This window comes from Microtus ochrogaster, unplaced genomic scaffold (genome assembly GCF_000317375.1).
Source record: "Microtus ochrogaster isolate Prairie Vole_2 unplaced genomic scaffold, MicOch1.0 UNK1, whole genome shotgun sequence".
NCBI classification, from domain to species: Eukaryota; Metazoa; Chordata; class Mammalia; order Rodentia; family Cricetidae; genus Microtus; species Microtus ochrogaster.
The window spans coordinates 26233674-26251642 of NW_004949099.1; the positions used below are offsets into that span (position 1 = coordinate 26233674).

The following is a 17969-nucleotide window of genomic DNA, read 5'->3' on the forward strand; positions in this document are numbered from 1 at the left end:
AACTGCTTGGCACCCACCCAGAGAGGTCCTGGTATTTTGATAGCCTTTTAGAAACCCCAGTCTGAGCCAAGACACCATGTGCTTGATGACCTCTCCCTTCAGTTCTGACCTCACGCGCCATTCTCCATGGCTAAGAGAACATCTAGGAGTCTGAGTGCGCATCAGCGTCACGCACACAATGGCCTCAACACCCCACCCGCCCCAATAGTTATGGGGACCACCAAGGACAGACAGAGCAGGTAAGTAGAGCAGTATAAGGTCACAGAGGAGCACATGGTCAGAAGGCCACACTATATATGCTGCTTCCCAACCTGTATCCCAGCCACCACAACTTCTTGTCTTACTTTCTGATCGTGATATAGAAACTAAAGTAACCAAAAGCACAGAGATTAAGTTTGGCCACAAAGGTTAGCACAGCCTTTCCCATCCCCAAATCAATCTTTCTTTCAGCTGGAGGATTCAGTCCTGTCCGGTGATATGGAAAAAGGATTGAACTTGTAGAAACACAGACAGCGCCCAGCTGGAGAACCTGCTAGAGGACCCACATCTGGATGCACCCGGCTCTCTGCTCCAGACAGACTACAGCGAAGCTGTCAGCCCTCCAGAGACCCCACAGTCAGGCTCTCCACATTTGTCACAAGCCAAAAATGAGCCTGTGCCAACAGCTGGATTCTCTCAAAACGGAACAACCACAAAAGACCGTGCAGGAGGGCCTTGTGGAGGATTTAGTCACAGTCCATCTTCCTGATTCACAAAGCTGTCCTGGAAACAGTGAGGTCCCAAGGGATTCCAGCCTAGATGCGTTCAGCTGGGCTCCTGAACCTGAAGGTTCAAGGGCAATAGAAGACAGGGTGTCCCCTACGCATGGGATCTGTTTTATCAACCTGTGTGTGCCTGTTTGTGAAGGCTGGTCTTCATTGCCAACTTGAGAAGATTTGGAGTCATCAAGGAGAGACTTCCAGGAGCTTTTGTCTGAGGGTTTTCCAAAGGAGTCTGAGGAGGAAACATCTACTGACCACACCATGTGCTGGGTACCAAGACCTAGAAAACAAGCTAAACCCCTGTCTCTCTCTCCTCCTGTGTGTGTATGTGTGTGTTTGTGTGTGTAGTGTCTGTCTGTCTATGTTTCTGTGTGTCGGCATATATAAGTGTTGTGTAGTCTTTGTCTGTGTGTTTGTGTTAGTCTCTGTCTGTCTCTGTCTTTCTCTCTCCTGCTCAACTGTTGAGTGTCCCTCTGAAGTCACCTTCTTCCAGGTAAAATGTTCTTAGTGACTTCTTACACCAATAGCATAGTTGAATCATTGGATATCAGCCTTAAACAGCTGATGTTTCCTTCTCACCCCCAAAGATACACACGCGTGTGCACGTGTACACACACACACACACACACACACACACACACAAAATCATGGCCAGTATGGATGAGCCTGTGCCAACAACTTGTGTGCCTGAATGATTGGTCCCCAGCTGGGGACGCTGGTTTTGGAGGTTGTAGGACCTTGCAGGATATGGGTTCTTGCTGGAAGAAGTGGGTATCAAGGATGGACCTTGTAGGCTAGAGTGGCCTCTGCTTCCAACATAGTTTCTCTGCTTCCCCACTGTGGTGGACTATATCCTCTCAAACAGGGAGCCAGAATAACCCTCTCTTCCCTGAAGCTGCAGCTTGTCGGGTATCTGATCAGAGCAAGGAGAAAAGAAACACAATAGCCCACTTACATCCAATGTTGATCGCAAAGGAGAGATTAGAAGAAATCCCTTTATAAAAATACATGCATTTCAGCATGCAGGTGCTCAGGCATAACAGAGGGTACTGGAATAAGCACAGCTGTGCCCATATATGAGCACATATTTGAAATGAGGTGAAAGATCTGGTATTTCAAACAAGGTAAAGGGGCAACTCAAGAGAACAGAGCTGAGCACTATGGGAAAATGAGTATTCTGTGAAGAAATAGCTGGTGAGCTTTCTGTGTTTTCTTATACTGAACTTCAACACCAGTGGGATACATATACTGCAAAGCTATATGACATATGTATGGTTGACTTTGCCAAGGGATTAGCAACTAAGGTTTTGCTTGCCTGCCCTTCACCCACCAAATGCCAATATCTTGCCACACTAGAGTACAGTGGTGCTCCAGAAGAGGTGAGATCTGCCCTGGAGACTTCTCTCTTTCCTGTGCCACCGCAGACTCTGTCCCTAGAGAGCAGCTGCTGCCCATGCCCTAATGCCCTTCAGCATAAGAGTGTGTCCCTCCTTGTAGAGCTCACAGACTTGGCAGCAGGCAGCCAGAGCAGGAGCCAACGTCTGGATGTGGAGAGCACTTGATTTAGTCTCAGCTCAGCCACCGGGCTCCCATCGCCTTGACTACCCAGCCCAGTTTCTGCTTGGCTCCGCAGTCCCACTCCTGAAAGAGCTGGAGTCGCTTTACCTAGCCCACTGTGAACAGTGCTGCTCTCATCAGCCCTACCAGGATGCCCATCCAGACCTCGCAAGGTATGACTCGTCCGGGCCAGGAAATAATAAAATAGCCAAACAGGCCTGGGGAAATCCAGGGCTCGAACAGTAGCAGAGATGACACAAACACGCTGCATCCCTGTCTCCCCCATCGCCCTCCCAGGGGCCTGTCCTTGAAGGGCAGGGACACATGATGCAGGTAAGACTGACTTCAAGTGGGAGTTCCAGACGGCCCATAGGGAAACAGGTGTAGAGGCCACTGTTTCTGCTAAGCACCTGTTCTAACTCAAAGACAGGTATCATAAAATGACAATCCTCTGGTTCCTCACAGTCAGGATCATGGTGGCCTTCCGGATCCAGGAACACCTCTCCAAAGCTGAGCCAGCATTTGGGTCTACAAGGAGCTCCCTCTGCCTGCCCAGCTCCAACAGTAGGATCCAGTTCACATCTTCTGATCCCAAACCACATCTTCTCAAAAAGAAAACATTCCGTGAAACCCATCCCGTGAGCTCACCACAGGGGTCAGCAGCTAGACCCCACCCTTCCAACACAGGTGTGTTTTGGTTTGGTTTTCTGAACTTTGGAGAGAGACCTCTATTTTTCAATTGAGCACACATACTGGTGACCTTTCAAGTCCTCTGCAACAAGATGCCTGACAAACGCAACCTAAGAAAGGAAGAGTTTATTGTATTTTTTCCTCACAGTTCAAGGGTGCAGTCTGTCATAGTGAGGAAGCAGTAGGAGCATGAGGCAGCTGGTTACATTACGTCTGTGCTCCAGAAGTAGAAGGAGATGAACGCTGGTGCTCAGCTCACTTTCCCCTTCTTAATTCAGTCCAAGACCCCAGTCCATGAAATGGAGCTATTCACCATCAAGACGGGTGACATCGTCACCTCAATTTGTCTAATCTAGAAACTCTCTCATGGATACACCCAAAGGTTTGGCTGCTGGGTGATTCTAGATTCTGGCAAGTTCACAGTCAACATCAGCCATCACGGTACCCATGAACAACAGCCACCATAGAGCTTCCATGTTGTGAAGAAACCCAGACTGGATGGGGGTAGCCTGGTGGGCAGCTCCAGATGGAAGTGGCCTTCGGATGACTAGGGCACCCATCTTTGAACCACCACAGCCATCTAACCTCAAAGCCTCAGACCTGGCATTGGTACAACAGAACTATTTCAGCAGTGGCTAAAGCAGTGTTTCCAGCCCAGAGGACAGAAAGCAAAAGTGCTGGGCAGAAGTCAACCTGTAATTACATTTCAACACTTCTATACCGTTGAGCATGCTCCAAGGCTCATAGCAGAATCCAGACTAAAATAGGGATCAGCAATATAAGACCCCACATACAACTGGGGTATTAGATTGGGGGGAGGCAGAGCCCCCACCATTTATGTTACTTCTCTTCATTATTCTACAGGAAGTTGCTTAGGAGAATTCTTATGAGTTAAACATGGGCCCCACCAGCTGAGCCCCATCAGGGGTGGTGTCTGGACAGATGATTAACCAATTGTTCAAAAAGACTTCTGGAGTTTGCAAGGGGTTGTCCAACATCCACCAACACAACTAAACTTAAAGAGCACCGCTGTCCCCTTGTCAGATGTAACCGGTGGACTCTGGGGACAGCTCTGTCCATCAGAGGATTGTGCATCCACAGCAGTATCGCTTGGGGTAGTCAGCCACGTACACCTGGTGGTCGGTGCCATAGATGTAGTAGACAGAAGTCTTTCCTTGGTACCAGTAGTGAACTTCTGTGATGGGGATCAGCTCGATGGTCTGGCGCTGAGGAAACAAACGGCCAAACACAGAGTCACACTCAAGTCACTCATTTGTTTACGAGGCAGCATCAGCTTCCCCAGGCTTGTGGGGTAACATGCTGGGTGCACAGGATGTCCGGAGCTGACCATCTGGATTCATCTCCTGCTGCACTCCTATGCTAGTCCTATTTCTGACACTGTGATAAATATCCAGACCAAAAGCAACTCAGGGGAGAATGGGTTTATTTGGGCTCCTAACTCCACGTTACTGTCCATCTCATCTCAGAGGGGAGCTGATGCAGGAACTTGAAATAGCTAAGGAATGCATGCCTTTTCCTGTTTGTCATCCGTCTCCACACTCACACAGCTCAGGACTCAAACCTACAGAATGACGCTGCCCACAGTGGATGGGTCTTATCATCTCAATGGACACAATCCAAGACAATCCCCCACAGGACAACCTGATCTAAACAAAATCTCATTGGGAGAGACTCTTCCCAGGTGATCCTAGATGTGTCAAGTTCACAGCTAACTGCCCATCACTGTTCCTTCCCACAGTCTACGTCCTGGGAAAACTGACTTATCTTCAGTCACTGTTTGATATTAGAAGTGAGGCATGGGTATCACCAGGGGACCTCAAGAAAGCCCCAAGACATTTCCATAAGCATAAATGTCTCCATGAGCTACTGGATGAGGGTGAAGAACAAAGTTGTTTTCAATACTTTCATATCCAAAACAGCGGAGAAATGTCTCGAGTGGCTTATTGATTTTGATTTTGGTTTTAAGATAAAATGTCAGAGAAATGCCAGCCTTTGGTGGATTCTGTGAGGCTTATCTAGCCAGATGTCCCTCCGCCACCAGCACAGTTGTGTGTCAGCATAGCCTCAGAGGAGTCTTTCTCAAATGCTCTCCTTTTGGCAGATAGGAAAACAAAAGGCTCATGCGACTTTGGGTCCTGAACATCAAACACTGCAAACCTGGGCCCCTCACCTTAGCAGCCTCCTTGCCAAGCTCATATCTCCTCCCAGCATCCACCTCTTCCTAAACAGTGCCCCACCCCGCACCCAGAAGAGGGAGCAGAACTCTCTATCTTCCACAGAGTCAGCCTCAGAACCTCAACTCCAGCCCCTTCTCTGAGTAGTTAGTTCAAAACCTTCAGCTCTGCTGAAGAAGGAAGTGGGGCTCCTGGGGTGGAAGGAGGGGGCCCCTGTCACCTTTAGTTCCTGGTACTATTGGGCTGTTGGCAAGGGCAACCCATAGCTGGTATACAGTTGTGACTTCTCCAGATGTTAAAGTAGCATGTCCCTGGGGCATTTCTGTGGTCTGCCCTGTGCCTTTGGCTCATGCTGCTTCCACAACCCACTCTCGGGCATAGAATTCCAAACACAAGAAAATGGTATGAAAGCTAGGGGCCAAACCTTCCTCACTCCCTAGAAGCCCTTCCCATCAGAAACCATCAGATGGTTGCTCAGCTTTCTCTTCTAACTGTCCTTGAGTCCCCAAGGAATACTGGAGCAGAGCAGAGCCCTGGAGGAGGACCTAGGATCATAGGACACTGCCCAGGAACAGGGTTAGAAACTTCCGTGACCCTTCCTGTGTGGTGCTGAGCTCCATTTCTCAAACCTTGAGTTTCTTATATGTGGAATGAGGTCAAAAGTCTTTCAAAGTTGGGGTGCCAAATGAAATCAGAAAACTAACTCATATTCATCAGCCTAAAGCAATGGCACACAAATGATCATTTTGGAAATCAAAGGCAGAAGCCGAAACACTCCCACCAAAATTGATATGCAAAGCCTTGTAAATAAGGACTAACAGACATACGAAATTAGGAGCCAAGGCTGCTGCTCAGAGGCCTGGGCAGAAGATCAGGAACACTTTGGCTTCTAGACCCTTCTACAAGAAGCAGCAGCATCCCCGCCTCTATCCACTGTGTGCTCAGAAGATCTGGATTTAAGCCCACAAACCACCCAAGCCCTCAGCCCTTCAGAAGACAGTCCTCTTGTAATTGACTGCTTGTGTGTTTGCTTCTTGGCTGTACTCCACAATGGAGAGGGTTCTAGCTATCCACTTGCAGCTGCTGGAACTGTGCTCACTGTGGTGGCTGCCACCTCCTCATGACTAGATTCCACTCCCCCATCGTCTCTAACAAGAATAAAACACTGTCACGGATCACTGGCTCTGGCTCAATTGGGATCAAATCAGGACCAAAGGCCAGTGAGAAAAGAGGATCCCAGATGTGACCTCACCCATTCTGTCCCCTTAAAAATAAAAATACTTTTTTTAATGTGCACATCTCTTGCCTTGCTCTTTCCAGCTCCAGGATTTTCCACGGTGGATTATGTTGCTTGAGGTTAGCTTGTCATGGGAGGAAGGCTTTAGAGGCTGCACCAGTCACTCATATACCGTATCATTTAGTTCGGCATGTTGTGAAAGGACTCACATTGGGCTGATGGCAAGGGCAACCCATAGCTGGTATACAGTTGTGACTTCTCCAGATGTTAAAGTAGCATGTCCCCACAGTGACCAGTGCTTGCAAGGCGCTCGAGTCATGCTGTCCCTCAAGCCCAAAAGCCATGCCCAAGGTGATGTCCCATCTGGAATTCCTTTACTCAAGCCAGACTGTCACAACAGGAGTAGAGCTATGTTGGCCAGACACTTGTGTCCCTCCCTGGCAGACTATTGACACAGTGGATCCCAAGGAGTCACACAGTGGGTCAGGCACCATGCAGAAGAGGTGGGTTAGTGATGGGTGGGGCCATGCCTTGACCAGGACCTAAGACCTCTCGGGGTTCCAAAGGCAGACCTGGAGGTAAAAAGTCATTAGATTTCTCTATGCATGCCTCTTCCCAGCGTGCTGCAGTGAGTAAATCTTTTTCTGCTTTTACCAATCCCTCATCTTGTTAGTTCACATATAGGGAACAGGTGGCCAAGCCCAGACTGTGGTTTACTCAGGTAACCACCATGGCACTCCACCCAATGCCAAAGCCCCGGGAGACCAGTGGGGGATCTGTCCCTACCCAGTCCCATTTCCTGACAGCCTGCTGCTGCACCCACCCCAGATCTGACCACCGATCTCCATAGCCCAGTTCTCTGCAGAGAACTCTGAGGGCTATAGAGCCTACCTTCCATGTCCAGGGAAGATGATGCCAAGAAGGCAGCAGCCCAGCCTCCTGGCATTGGGGCATGACTGAAGCTCGGAGCCACTCGGGTATCAGACAGGGATCAGACCGAGGCTGCCTTGTAACTGACATGGCTTCCCTCTTAGCTCTTCCCCTACCCTTCACGCACCCTTTCCTCAGTAAATGACACTCATATGGGCATTTCTCGGGGCTGCTCTGAAGAGCCCAACCTGAGATAAGAACCAACCCCATGACTTTTCAGACACTAAGGGTCAGTGGAGGGGGATTTAGGTCAAACCTCCAGAGAGTGCCAGAACTGAGAAACAGGTGCCAACTGGGTGTGTCCTGCAGTGTCTGGGTTACTGACAAGGTCCCAGGTCCCCCACCCCATCTCCCCAGAAGTCTATACTAACTTCCAGAATATCTAACAAAAGAACTGCTGCTCTGGGCTGGAGAGATGGCTCAGAGGTTAAGAGCATTGTCTGCTCTTCCAAAGGTTCTGAGTTCAATTCCCAGCAACCACATGGTGGCTCACAACCATCTGTAATGGGGTCTGGTGCCCTCTTCTGACGTGCAGGCATATACACAGAATACTGTATGCATAATAAATAAATAAACATTTAAAAAATAAAGAACTGCTGCTCCTAAGAAATTCCTTCCAGTCTCTGGGCTTGAATTTATACGAATAACCCAGGGGCTTAGATTGGACCGGGGGACACCACAGAGACTATTGGCTCAGATTCTTGTTATGATGTTGAAAAGCTGGAAGGTTCCATGTAAATGCCTGGATGCTAGACAGTCTGAGAGCTCCCTGCTACATGCAGACACAGAGCTGAGTAGAGACTGAATCTTCAGAGGGCCACCCAGGTGAGCACCTGGCCCTGGGAGACAAAGGAGTTTGCAGTGCCTGAAGCTCACTTTAATCCCCTTCCAGATCCCAGGAGGTCTCAGTTCATTTTAAAGTTTGCTTTCTGTCTCCTTCCTTCCAGCTGGAGAGATGTGCAGAGAACAGGAAGTGGGGCTCATTGGGAAAGACAGAAACGAAAGCAGGTTGTGCCACAGGGTAGCACCCAGAAACCCTTAGCCCACAGCAGCAGTCAGAGAAGAAACCAGCCAAGAAGATATATGAAGCGGCTGCCTCAGGAAGCCCCAACTGAACCAGAATGCCCTAGCTACCCCAGGATGCCCCAGCTGCCCCAGGATCGCATGAGGATGCAGGAGACCCAGAATCTGCCTGAAAGGCCCAGGTTCCCCATCACCAATCTCAAGCACTGGGTCAGTACTGGAAATCTTTTCTTTGAGACACAGACCCTCACTGAACCAGATAAGCTGGGCAGCGAGCCTCACAGAGCAGCCTGGACCCCTGGGGATAGTGTCACTACAGAGGTTCTTTATGTGGAAACTTGGGATCTGAATTCAAGTCCTCATGCTTGAGCAACAAGCACTTGACTCACTGAGCAATCTCTCCAGACCCAAAGAGCTCTAGTCTATGGCTATGCCATGCAGCAGAGATGATGATTCCACTGCCACCTTGTGGCCACCAGAGGAACTTCCCAAATGCACCAGAAGATCTGGGTACTGACTGGGTTTCTTCCTTCCGGCTCTCTGAATATGAGGGAGTTAGAATCACACTAGGACTCATTTCCTGTGAATGAATCCCCAGTCCTCTCTCCCAGTGACTGATGGTCCCTCCTGCCTTTTCAGTGTGGTATGCTGGCCCCCAACTCCAGCACACTGCCTCAACCCTGAAGTTTCTTGGGCTGTGCATTTCCCTCCCTCTTGATCTTCCGCACCCTCACTCCTTCAGGTAAAGCCTCATCCCCCTCTCTTTTGTGTGACCAGAGAAGCAGCCCCAAGCCAAGCCCTCATCCTCAGTCCTCAGTTCTCTCTGTCTTACCTGCTGAAGGATGCGCGCACTCCGGGAGGCCAGAGCGGTATTGTGCTCCTCGATGCCCCTCTGGGAGGCCAGAGAGATATCCCGCAGCGGAAAGTCCACAATGGGGTACACCTGGGGAGAGACAAACAGAGCACCTCACTTTCTCTCCCAGAGCACCCCCACATAAGCTATGGAAGATCCCAGGGCCAACCCCACTAGGCAGAAGAGTAGGCCCAGAGGGTGATGGGGGAAAGGCTCCGAGGCCATGCAGCAAGCTGAGGGAAACTCATTCACCAGTTGATTGGCTCAGGGTGTCCAGGACAAAGGGGAGGGGTGCAGAGATTCTACACTCCCACCTGCAGCTCATGTTTTCCAGAAGACCCTTTCTGGGGTCCTACTGTGTGCTGAGCGAGATAAAGCCGGGACTAAAGCGCATGGGTCGTGTATCACACCAATATTGAAGCTTCCCACTGTGTGTCTCAGGGACACAAAACGACCTGCGCAGAACCCCAAGCAGCAGGTTAGCAGCTTCCTACAGCACTGACTCGAGATCGGTCTCCCTCGTGGAGACAAGCCCCGCCTCTCTTACAGCTCCTCCTTTAGCTCGTAACACAGGCAACCTGGTGCCCTTTCCCACATCCTCTCAACATCCCACCGCCTGGGCAGGGGGCCGATGACCTCGTGGCCCTGACACCAGACTCCATTCAGAGTCACCCAGGGCCTCATCTCTGTCTGGGCAGCTCTGTCCCCACCATACACATCTGCCCTAAAGCCCGCAGAGGGTCAGATGCTCCAGCTAGTCTTCAGGATGCCAACTTCCTCGCACCTTCTTACCATGGCATTCTCGTCCCTGAAGAGGTTTTCTCCTTTGGCTTTGGCAAGCAGCTCCCCGGGGCAGTGGAGGTGGTGTGGGGACACAAACTCAAACAGGCTGTTCTTCCTGGAGGAGGGAACGAAAGGGAATCTGCCCCACCTTCAAATCACTGACCATCACACCTAAGCGGGGTGGTAAATGGGGGCTGGAGCTAGTGCACAGCCTCTCTAAGCTCAGGGCCTTGGCCTTAAAAAAAGTCAGTCCCCATGTACCTTTGGTTACCTAGCGTTTATCCCAGCCAGGGACAGAACATGTACTTTATAATAGGAGAACATCCATGGCTGACCTTGGGGATACATGCACACGGTTTTATCCCAGACATCAGCGTTCATGGGCCCCATGGCTGCTGCCCCGGCAGGTGATGATGACAATGTAAACTCAAAGCTAAAGCCAGGACGATAGCTCAGGGGGTGAAGGTGCTTGCTGCCAAGCCTGGCAAACTGAGTTCAATATCAGGATCTAATATGGCGGAAAGAGAAGCAACTCCTACATGAGGGCCACAGTACCCAAGTGCCTTCACGTGTACGCACGTACTTCCACATCTGAGCATGCTCACGCTCACACAAAGTAGTAGGAGTAGTAACTTGAAAAGTGAGAATAAAAGTAAGTTCAGAGCCAAAGCCACCCTGCATTCTCTCCGCCACCGCTGCTCCCTCCTGGACCAGGGAGAAGCCCCCAGGAGGAGGAGGTTCTCTGTATCCGCAACACCCCCCACCCACATCCTCCAGGCCTGGCCCCTGGGTGTCACTTACCACATGATGACCAGTTGGACAAAATGCTCCAGCTTCCTCTCCCCCTTGCAGGTGGCACATGTCTTGTTCCCCCTCCCAGAGCAGGTGCTGCACCTGTGGTCACAGATAACAGCATTCCTGTGTCTCCAGAGGCCCCTGCTCCTAACCCTCTCCAATAGAAGACAAATATCTGCCCACTGTCACCTTCTCCCTCCTCTGACTGCTGAGCTAGAGTAGCCCCTTGGGAGTCTATCCTCTCCATGCCCAGGCCACTTGGTTCCGCGGCTTTTTGTTCCCACCCTCTGTGGCCAGCTTGGGGTCTCAGCTTGGCTGATTACCTCATTCCATCTGTCTGGCGACCAATACATGGACCCAAGTCAATAAGAGGAGAACCACCTTAGAATGTTTTGGGAACTCTTCAGAAGAATGTCCCTTCCCAGTGGGCTACTTAACCTGGTCCCCTCACCACTCCACTTCGGTGACACTATTTAAGCACCTGGATCTAGCCAGACCTGATACCATGACATAAATATCTTCTTAGACTGTATTATAAATGTACTCTTTTGCCACAGCCAATTTGAACTGGGTTGCTGTACTTGAAAAATGAAATAAATGAATGTTCTAACCCAAAGACATTATTCACTAGTCATGGTAGAAGGTACAGTAAACCTTGGCCAGTGAGGCTCAGCCATTAGCTAATCTAATTTTAAACATTTTCTCTCCTTGTAGTTTTCTGTTTCCCTCCCACAGTTTATACATATTGAGAGGACATGAGTTCCAAGACATCATAGCCCACTGTATGCAAAGCCCCAAGGGCAGAGATGGAATGTTCTGGGTTGCTTAGTTGGTCCACCGACTTGCTAAACAGCTCCTACAGCTAGGCCCTGCTCTGAGTTATATAAAGAATGCTTCGTCCAGAGCCTGGGCTCAGAGTTTAAACTGGCCCTTCCCACTGGTGTTCCTTAGAGTGCCTCTCCACACCCCATCTCGTCACATGTGCACACTTTTGATGCATTTCCTGAAATGCCAGGCCCTGAAACAAGTTCACCCACACACGAAGTCCAAGAGTACCCAATAGCCACGGACTCTGGCAGTACAGTGATGAGAGGGTCAGTGAACCATGGCCCTTTCGGCTGCGCAGTGACCAGAAAGAAACCTAAGAACAGAGAGCCTCCCCCCACCCACTGCAAACACACTCCTACCTGCGCCTGCCGGATCCCGAACACATGTGGCATCTCCGGGGCTGCCTGGCCTTTCGCTTGGTACCACTGCAGGACGAACACCTCACCTGTGGACACGCCCAGACTCAGAAGAAGTCTCTCCCAGAAGCAGTGCCCAGGCCATCCTGGGACCAGCTTCCAACCCAGCCCTGTGACCCTGACCCAGGTCTCTTCCTCCCCTGGGTTTGTGGTTTGTGGCTTGAGGATTGGTGACTTTACACCATGCCAGGCACAGGGTTCCAAGACTTCATGTCCATAGATGCCTGCTTCTTCTCTCTGATTTGACCCTACTCCAAAGCCCCAAGACCTGCCTCCAACCAAGTGTCTGGAAGGAGCCAGGAGCATAGAGGCTGAAGACCAGGATAAGGGCAGGTCATTTTTAGGAAAGTACCCAGGGGTGGACTCCTGACGTTCAAAGCAAGTTCAGGGAGAAGGGAGAGGAGGAAAGGAGCCAGCCAGGAGGAAAGAACAAAGAGATCACAAGGAGGTGGGGCGGAGGGTAGAGGGGTGGATTGCAGAGGCCCCAGGAGGCAAATGGCAGGAGAACACACGGAGAGGAAAGAAAAGCCAGGGGCAGCCCACTGGGACCCATCATGAGCAGGTGAGAGATGAGGGCCCAGCAGGCGTCTGAATGGGGAGAGAGGCATGGTGGTACAGCAAGCAATCAATGTATGTCTGATGAGCAGACTCAAATAGTGAGCCTTGGCTTGAACTTCTAGCCTCCAGAGCCAGCGGTCTGGCCTCTGTACACCCAGGATGTCTTGGTGTGCTGCAGCAGCCTGGGCAGATAACCCTAGCCCTTCTACCTCACCTCCCAAGCCTTGTGAACTTCACCTCTCTGTGTCCACTTCCCTGAGCTCATGGCTGTCCTCCACAGAGGGCTCTGTCTCTAGTGACTGGCCTCACAGTCAAGCAACCATCCACCATCTTGGGGTGCTCAGTTGTACCCCCTTTGCAAAAGTTCATCCAAACTGAGATTGTTGACAGTTTACACCCCCTCACAGAGGGGTGGGGAGGGTCACAAGAGTCTCACCTCAGTTCCTGTCACTCTCCACCGCCTGTTATACACAATTCTGCCTCAAGGAGGCGCTAGAGTATCTAGGTCTGGGAAGAGGGACTCCATCTATGCCAACAGTTACCACCTGCTGGCTAAGGCATTTCAGAGCCAGCACGCTGAGGGAGGCACATTCACACCCTTATAAGCAACCCTCAGAACCCCAAAACACTCATTGGCTCTCCAGAATAAGCTCAGGTGGAATTGTGCCTGGGCCTGTGGTTGGGACCTGGGGAAAAGGGACAGATGTTTTCATCGTTCCTTGGGGAAGGCATTTTAGCATGGCCCTAGTACCCATTCTCTGACGGGGCCCAGCCCTATGCAGATCCTCAATGCCTGTGACGAGGAAGAGGAGAAATTCCTAAACTGCATCATCAAAGCGTGAGTGAGGGTTGCCGGAGGCACCTATTCTGACTATCCCAGTCACAGACGGGAAACTGCAGACTTAGAAAGGGAAGATGATTCACTGAGGTGACACCTGGTTCAGGAAGCCTATAGACCCTGCCCTGCCATCCCTAAGTCCACCCCAACACCCACACAGGATCACTTACTCTTAGGGCCCACCCATGACTCACCATGCCGGCCCCGTGGCAGCCGCTGCACTTATAGCGGCCACGCCCGTGGCATTTGTGGCATTCCTGAAAGGGAAGAGTGCTCCTTAGGTGGAGGTCCCTAAGCAGGACCAGGCAGCATACTCTCACACTGAACATAAGCAGAAAGGGCCTGAAAAACTCAAAAGGCTCATGCATTCTGCTTGAGAGAAAGGAGGACAGGAAACCCTGGATGGCTTCGTTCTCCCAGCCCTAGACTACCATGGGAAATATAAGGGGAAAAGACCCTTCCAAGTAGCTGGAGACACAAAGCAGCCTTGAATGCCAACACAAGGTCTCAGGTTAGAACATCCCCGCCCAGCTCAGGCTTCCCAGCGAGCTAAGATGCTGATGCAGTGAGCCCTCCGCTAGCTCACACTCTAGCTTCCTGTCAGACTAAGCCACAAAGGCTGTCCTGCCTCAGTAACCCATTCACGTGGGCCTTGAGAACACATGAAAGGGACAACGCTTTTGTGAAAGGCAAGGAACTAGCTGCTAGACTCTGTCGCTAAATGGAAATCGTTTCTATGTTGTCCAGAAACGAGCGAAATGCTTTCGTGACCCTCTTCAGCTCCTCTGTGTCTGGTTACTTTGAGGACTCAAGGAGTCAAATTACATTCTTAAATCAAGTGTTAATGAGAAAACAGCCAATTGTCAGATAAGAAGAGAATGAGGGTGTCAGTCAAACACCAGGTTTCCACACTTCCTGCTAAGACAGATTTCTAGACAGCAGACATCAAAACTGTTCTCCTACTGACTTCCAAGGAAAAGCTCAGTGAAGTGGGGAGGGTGAATTGTACGCTTGTGTTTACACAGCTCATATGGAGGCCAGAGGTCTTTTAAGTGTCTGCTTCGGTCTCTGCCCTCCTTACTTTTTGAGACAAGGTCTCTCTCTGAGCCTCCAGCTCACCACTTTGGTCTGGCTGGATGGCCAGAGAACCTCAGGGGGTCCTCCTGTCTCTGCTTCCCAATGATGGGGTTACAAGTGCAAGCCTCCATACCCAGCTTTTTACCTATGTGCTAAGGATAAAAACTCAGGCCCTATGCTTGATCAGCAAGTCATTTACCCGCTGCATTTCAGAGTTGAGCTCGTGCCAATTTCATTGAGTCCTAAACTACTTACCTTACTCTCAAGCAAAAACCAAGCAAGGAAGCATGCATGCACACAGTTGCCCTAGGAATGTTGTCACTTGCTATATCCAGCTGGTGACGGCACTGTCGCCTCCCTAAGACACATGCTGTTCTTAAGTTGGGTTTTATTTTTACCACAGGCATGGCCTACTAGGCTGGCCTTGGGAGCAAGCCTGGTAAAGCACGGAGAAGGTGAGAAACAGACTTAGTGAGCAATACGGATGACCCAATCAGCTGTTACCTTGACCAGAGAGGAATGAGGCACTTGGAACTTTCTGGTGTCTTCCTGAAACATCGGAGGCACCTGGACCTTCATGTCCCAGAGCCTGGGAGAGGCACCTCTCTGTGGTCCATCCACCAAGTGGTCTGACACAGAAGGGGTCATCGTGAGGACCGCAAAAGGCACCAGGCATAAACCTTTGTGTTTCCACCCAACAGCATGACTCCCCCTCCTTGGTGTGCACATCATGAGCTTGGGTTGCAGAAGAGTGAGTACAGGGCCCCCCTGCTCTCTAAGGTTAAGCACTTTGGACCTGGGTTTGAATCCTGGTTCCTCTACTTCCCAGCTGTGTAACCCTAGGAAAGTGATTTTTTTAAATATTTATTTATTTATTTGTTATGTATACAATATTCTGTCTGTGTGTATGTCTGCAGGCCAGAAGAGGGCACCAGACCTCATTACAGATGGTTGTAAGCCACCATGTGGTTGCTGGGAATTGAACTCAGGACCTTTGGAAGAGCAGGCAGTGCTCTTAACCACTGAGCCATCTCTCCAGCCCCTAGGAAAGTGATTTTAACCTCTCTGGAATTTAATCATCTCATCTCTAGCATGGGGATAAATAATGGGCACCTAGCATGTAGGATTACAGTGACAATTAAACTGAAGCTTGTGTATAAGATGTCTGCACAGGATGGGAACACTGAAGGACCAATGAGCAGGAACCATCGCTACCTCAGCCTCTACCCTGTTCCCATCCTCCTCTTCCAGACAGCATGCTCTCACACTGAAAACACACATAAAGGGCCTGGAAAACTCAAAAGGTTCGTGCATTCTGCTTGGGAGAGAAGAGGAAAAAGAAATCCTGGAAGGCTTCCTAGAAAAGGTGACACCAGGTTGGGTTTTGAAGAATGGACTAGAGATGAACAGCAGAGAACAAAAATCATCCCAGGAAAAAAAGAGAGATGCCTCTTGAGCACTGCAGTGTGCAAGGGCACAGTTGGTGAGGAATTTGAGGGTCTAGAAATTTAGGGATGTTAGGTGGATGTCCAAGCCCAATGCTGTCTTCGCAGTCAAAGTCAAATGCTAGGCTTTCCTTAGCCTCTTGCAAACTACTTCCCAGGCAGAATCACTTTCCAGGGTCAGCACTGGGGAGTCACTAAGATAAAAGGCATCCCACTGTTTTATAGGAAGTGGGGAAACTGAGACACACACACACAAAGACAAACATCAGATTCAGCTTTACTGACTGAACCAAGTCCTGAGATGGTCCCGCAGGCCCAGCCTTGTCCCTTCCAAGTAAACTGAGTCCAGACAGTTCACTCACTGGTGACGGGCTGAAACGTCCACTCGCTGCCCCGGGATTCACTGAAGGTCTCCAGGCGATACTACAGATGAGAACACAGTGCCTCAGCACAGATGAGAACACCAGTGCCTCGGTACAGATGAGAACACCAGTGCCTCACAAGCCGCGCCAGCCATTCCTGGTGATAGCACTCTGCTGCAAAAGGATGATGCTTCCACCCGCATGGGTTGCTGGGAACAAAAGTGTGACTACCGCTGCCAGGACCCAGTGCAATCACAGCTCCCCATGAAATTCCACATAAGATCCATCTACAGGACAAATCCTGTACAGCGCAGTACTAGCCCATGGTCCAGGGAGGCCCCAGGTTCCCTGTTCTAAGCACTCCCTGACTCATGACAAGGTCCTTCTCCTTAATCCTTATGCACAAAGCTAGGGTAAGAAGGGACCTTGGGCCTCACCTGGGTCTCTCTCTCTCTCTCTCTCTCTCTCTCTCTCTCTCTCTCTCTCTCTCTCTCTCTCTCTCGTTGGAGAAAATAAAGGCTTAGAGAGGTCAGCTCTTTGCCTAGATCACAGGGTTGCAAGCTGGTCCCTTCTTTCTCTACATCCAGGACCTATCCACTCTCTCTCATGAGCTGACTTCCACTTAATTGTGTCTTCTTGGAGTAAAAGTTAGACACTAGCAAGTATGCCCTGAGATTCTGTTTCAGGGCCCCACGTGTGCAGGAGACCAAAGCACCATCTATGGTCTAAAGGTCAGAGGGGAGATTTCCCCAGTTCCAAGGCACTGGCATGACTTGGGAGACACAGAGTCTAGGCAGGGTCAAGGGAGTAGAAGGTCTCTTATCAGTCTGTGCCTCATGGAAGTGTGCAAGGAGGCCTAGGCTTCTGGTTGACAAACCTAACTTTGAACCCTAGATCTACCACATCTAACCATAGGTGTTTGGTCAAGCATCTCAGCCTCTCCTAATCCCCAGTACTGGCTCCAGACTCTGTGGACAACTCTGCATTGTGATGGACAGTTCGCCAGGGCGGGGCGGGGGGAGGTGTCTGACATGGTCTTATCTGCTTTTTACAATACCTAGTGCACGTGAACTTGTCCATCATGATGAGATTCCTATGTTCTGATTATTAGATACAAAATCGGGAAGTTGTGGAAGAGACTGTTTGCATACACCCCCAGGACCAATGCCCCCATGGCTCAGTGTCCCCAGGCCCCCAGGTATGGCCTCCCTACCCTGCAGAGGGTTTGCTGTCTCAGCTCCTGGATGATGATGTTGCCAGCAGCCGCACTGCTGTAGCAACACTGAGAGTTCACGAAGCTGACCAGGGCCTCCCGGGCCACCTCCTCAGTCACCACAGGGACTCTGCTGGGAAGAGAACAAAGGAGCAGAGGTCTGGGAGGGGCCTGTGGGCTTGCCACAACTGGTCCTTTAGCGTGTAGGGCAACAACACTCAAGCCCAAAGAGCAAACAATCCAAGGCCTGACTGGGCTAAGGAGTCAGTGCGGGAGATAGCTAGCCAAGGGGACCACGTGACAGGGTGCTCGGGGTAAGTAGGACATTCTTGAAGGCCTAAAACCCACATTAGCCCAAGTATGGGGCCTAGGAAAGAGGCCAAATTGTGAATTTAAAAAAAAAAAAAA

General features: G+C 50.5%; 1 protein-coding gene across 2 annotated transcripts in view; it reads right to left on the reverse strand.

Annotated features, from left to right (window-relative positions):
• Positions 1-4069: 4069 nt before the first annotated feature.
• Ssuh2 (ssu-2 homolog (C. elegans)) overlaps positions 4070-17969 on the reverse strand; it is a 20382-nt gene continuing 6482 nt past the window's right edge. Inside the window, exons 4-12 of one of the 2 annotated variants that reach the window (XM_005364983.2) lie at positions 17562-17691; positions 16349-16409; positions 15046-15170; positions 13659-13721; positions 12012-12097; positions 10831-10923; positions 10039-10144; positions 9226-9336; positions 4070-4234 (exon numbers count right to left, since the gene is read on the reverse strand). In XM_005364983.2, coding sequence (XP_005365040.1) covers positions 4088-4234; positions 9226-9336; positions 10039-10144; positions 10831-10923; positions 12012-12097; positions 13659-13721; positions 15046-15170; positions 16349-16409; positions 17562-17691 — 922 coding nt within the window. In that variant the 3' untranslated portion in view covers positions 4070-4087. Of the gene's footprint in view, positions 4235-9225; positions 9337-10038; positions 10145-10830; positions 10924-12011; positions 12098-13658; positions 13722-15045; positions 15171-16348; positions 16410-17561; positions 17695-17969 lie in introns of both variants that reach the window. The other variant, XM_005364982.2, reaches the window with a different exon arrangement.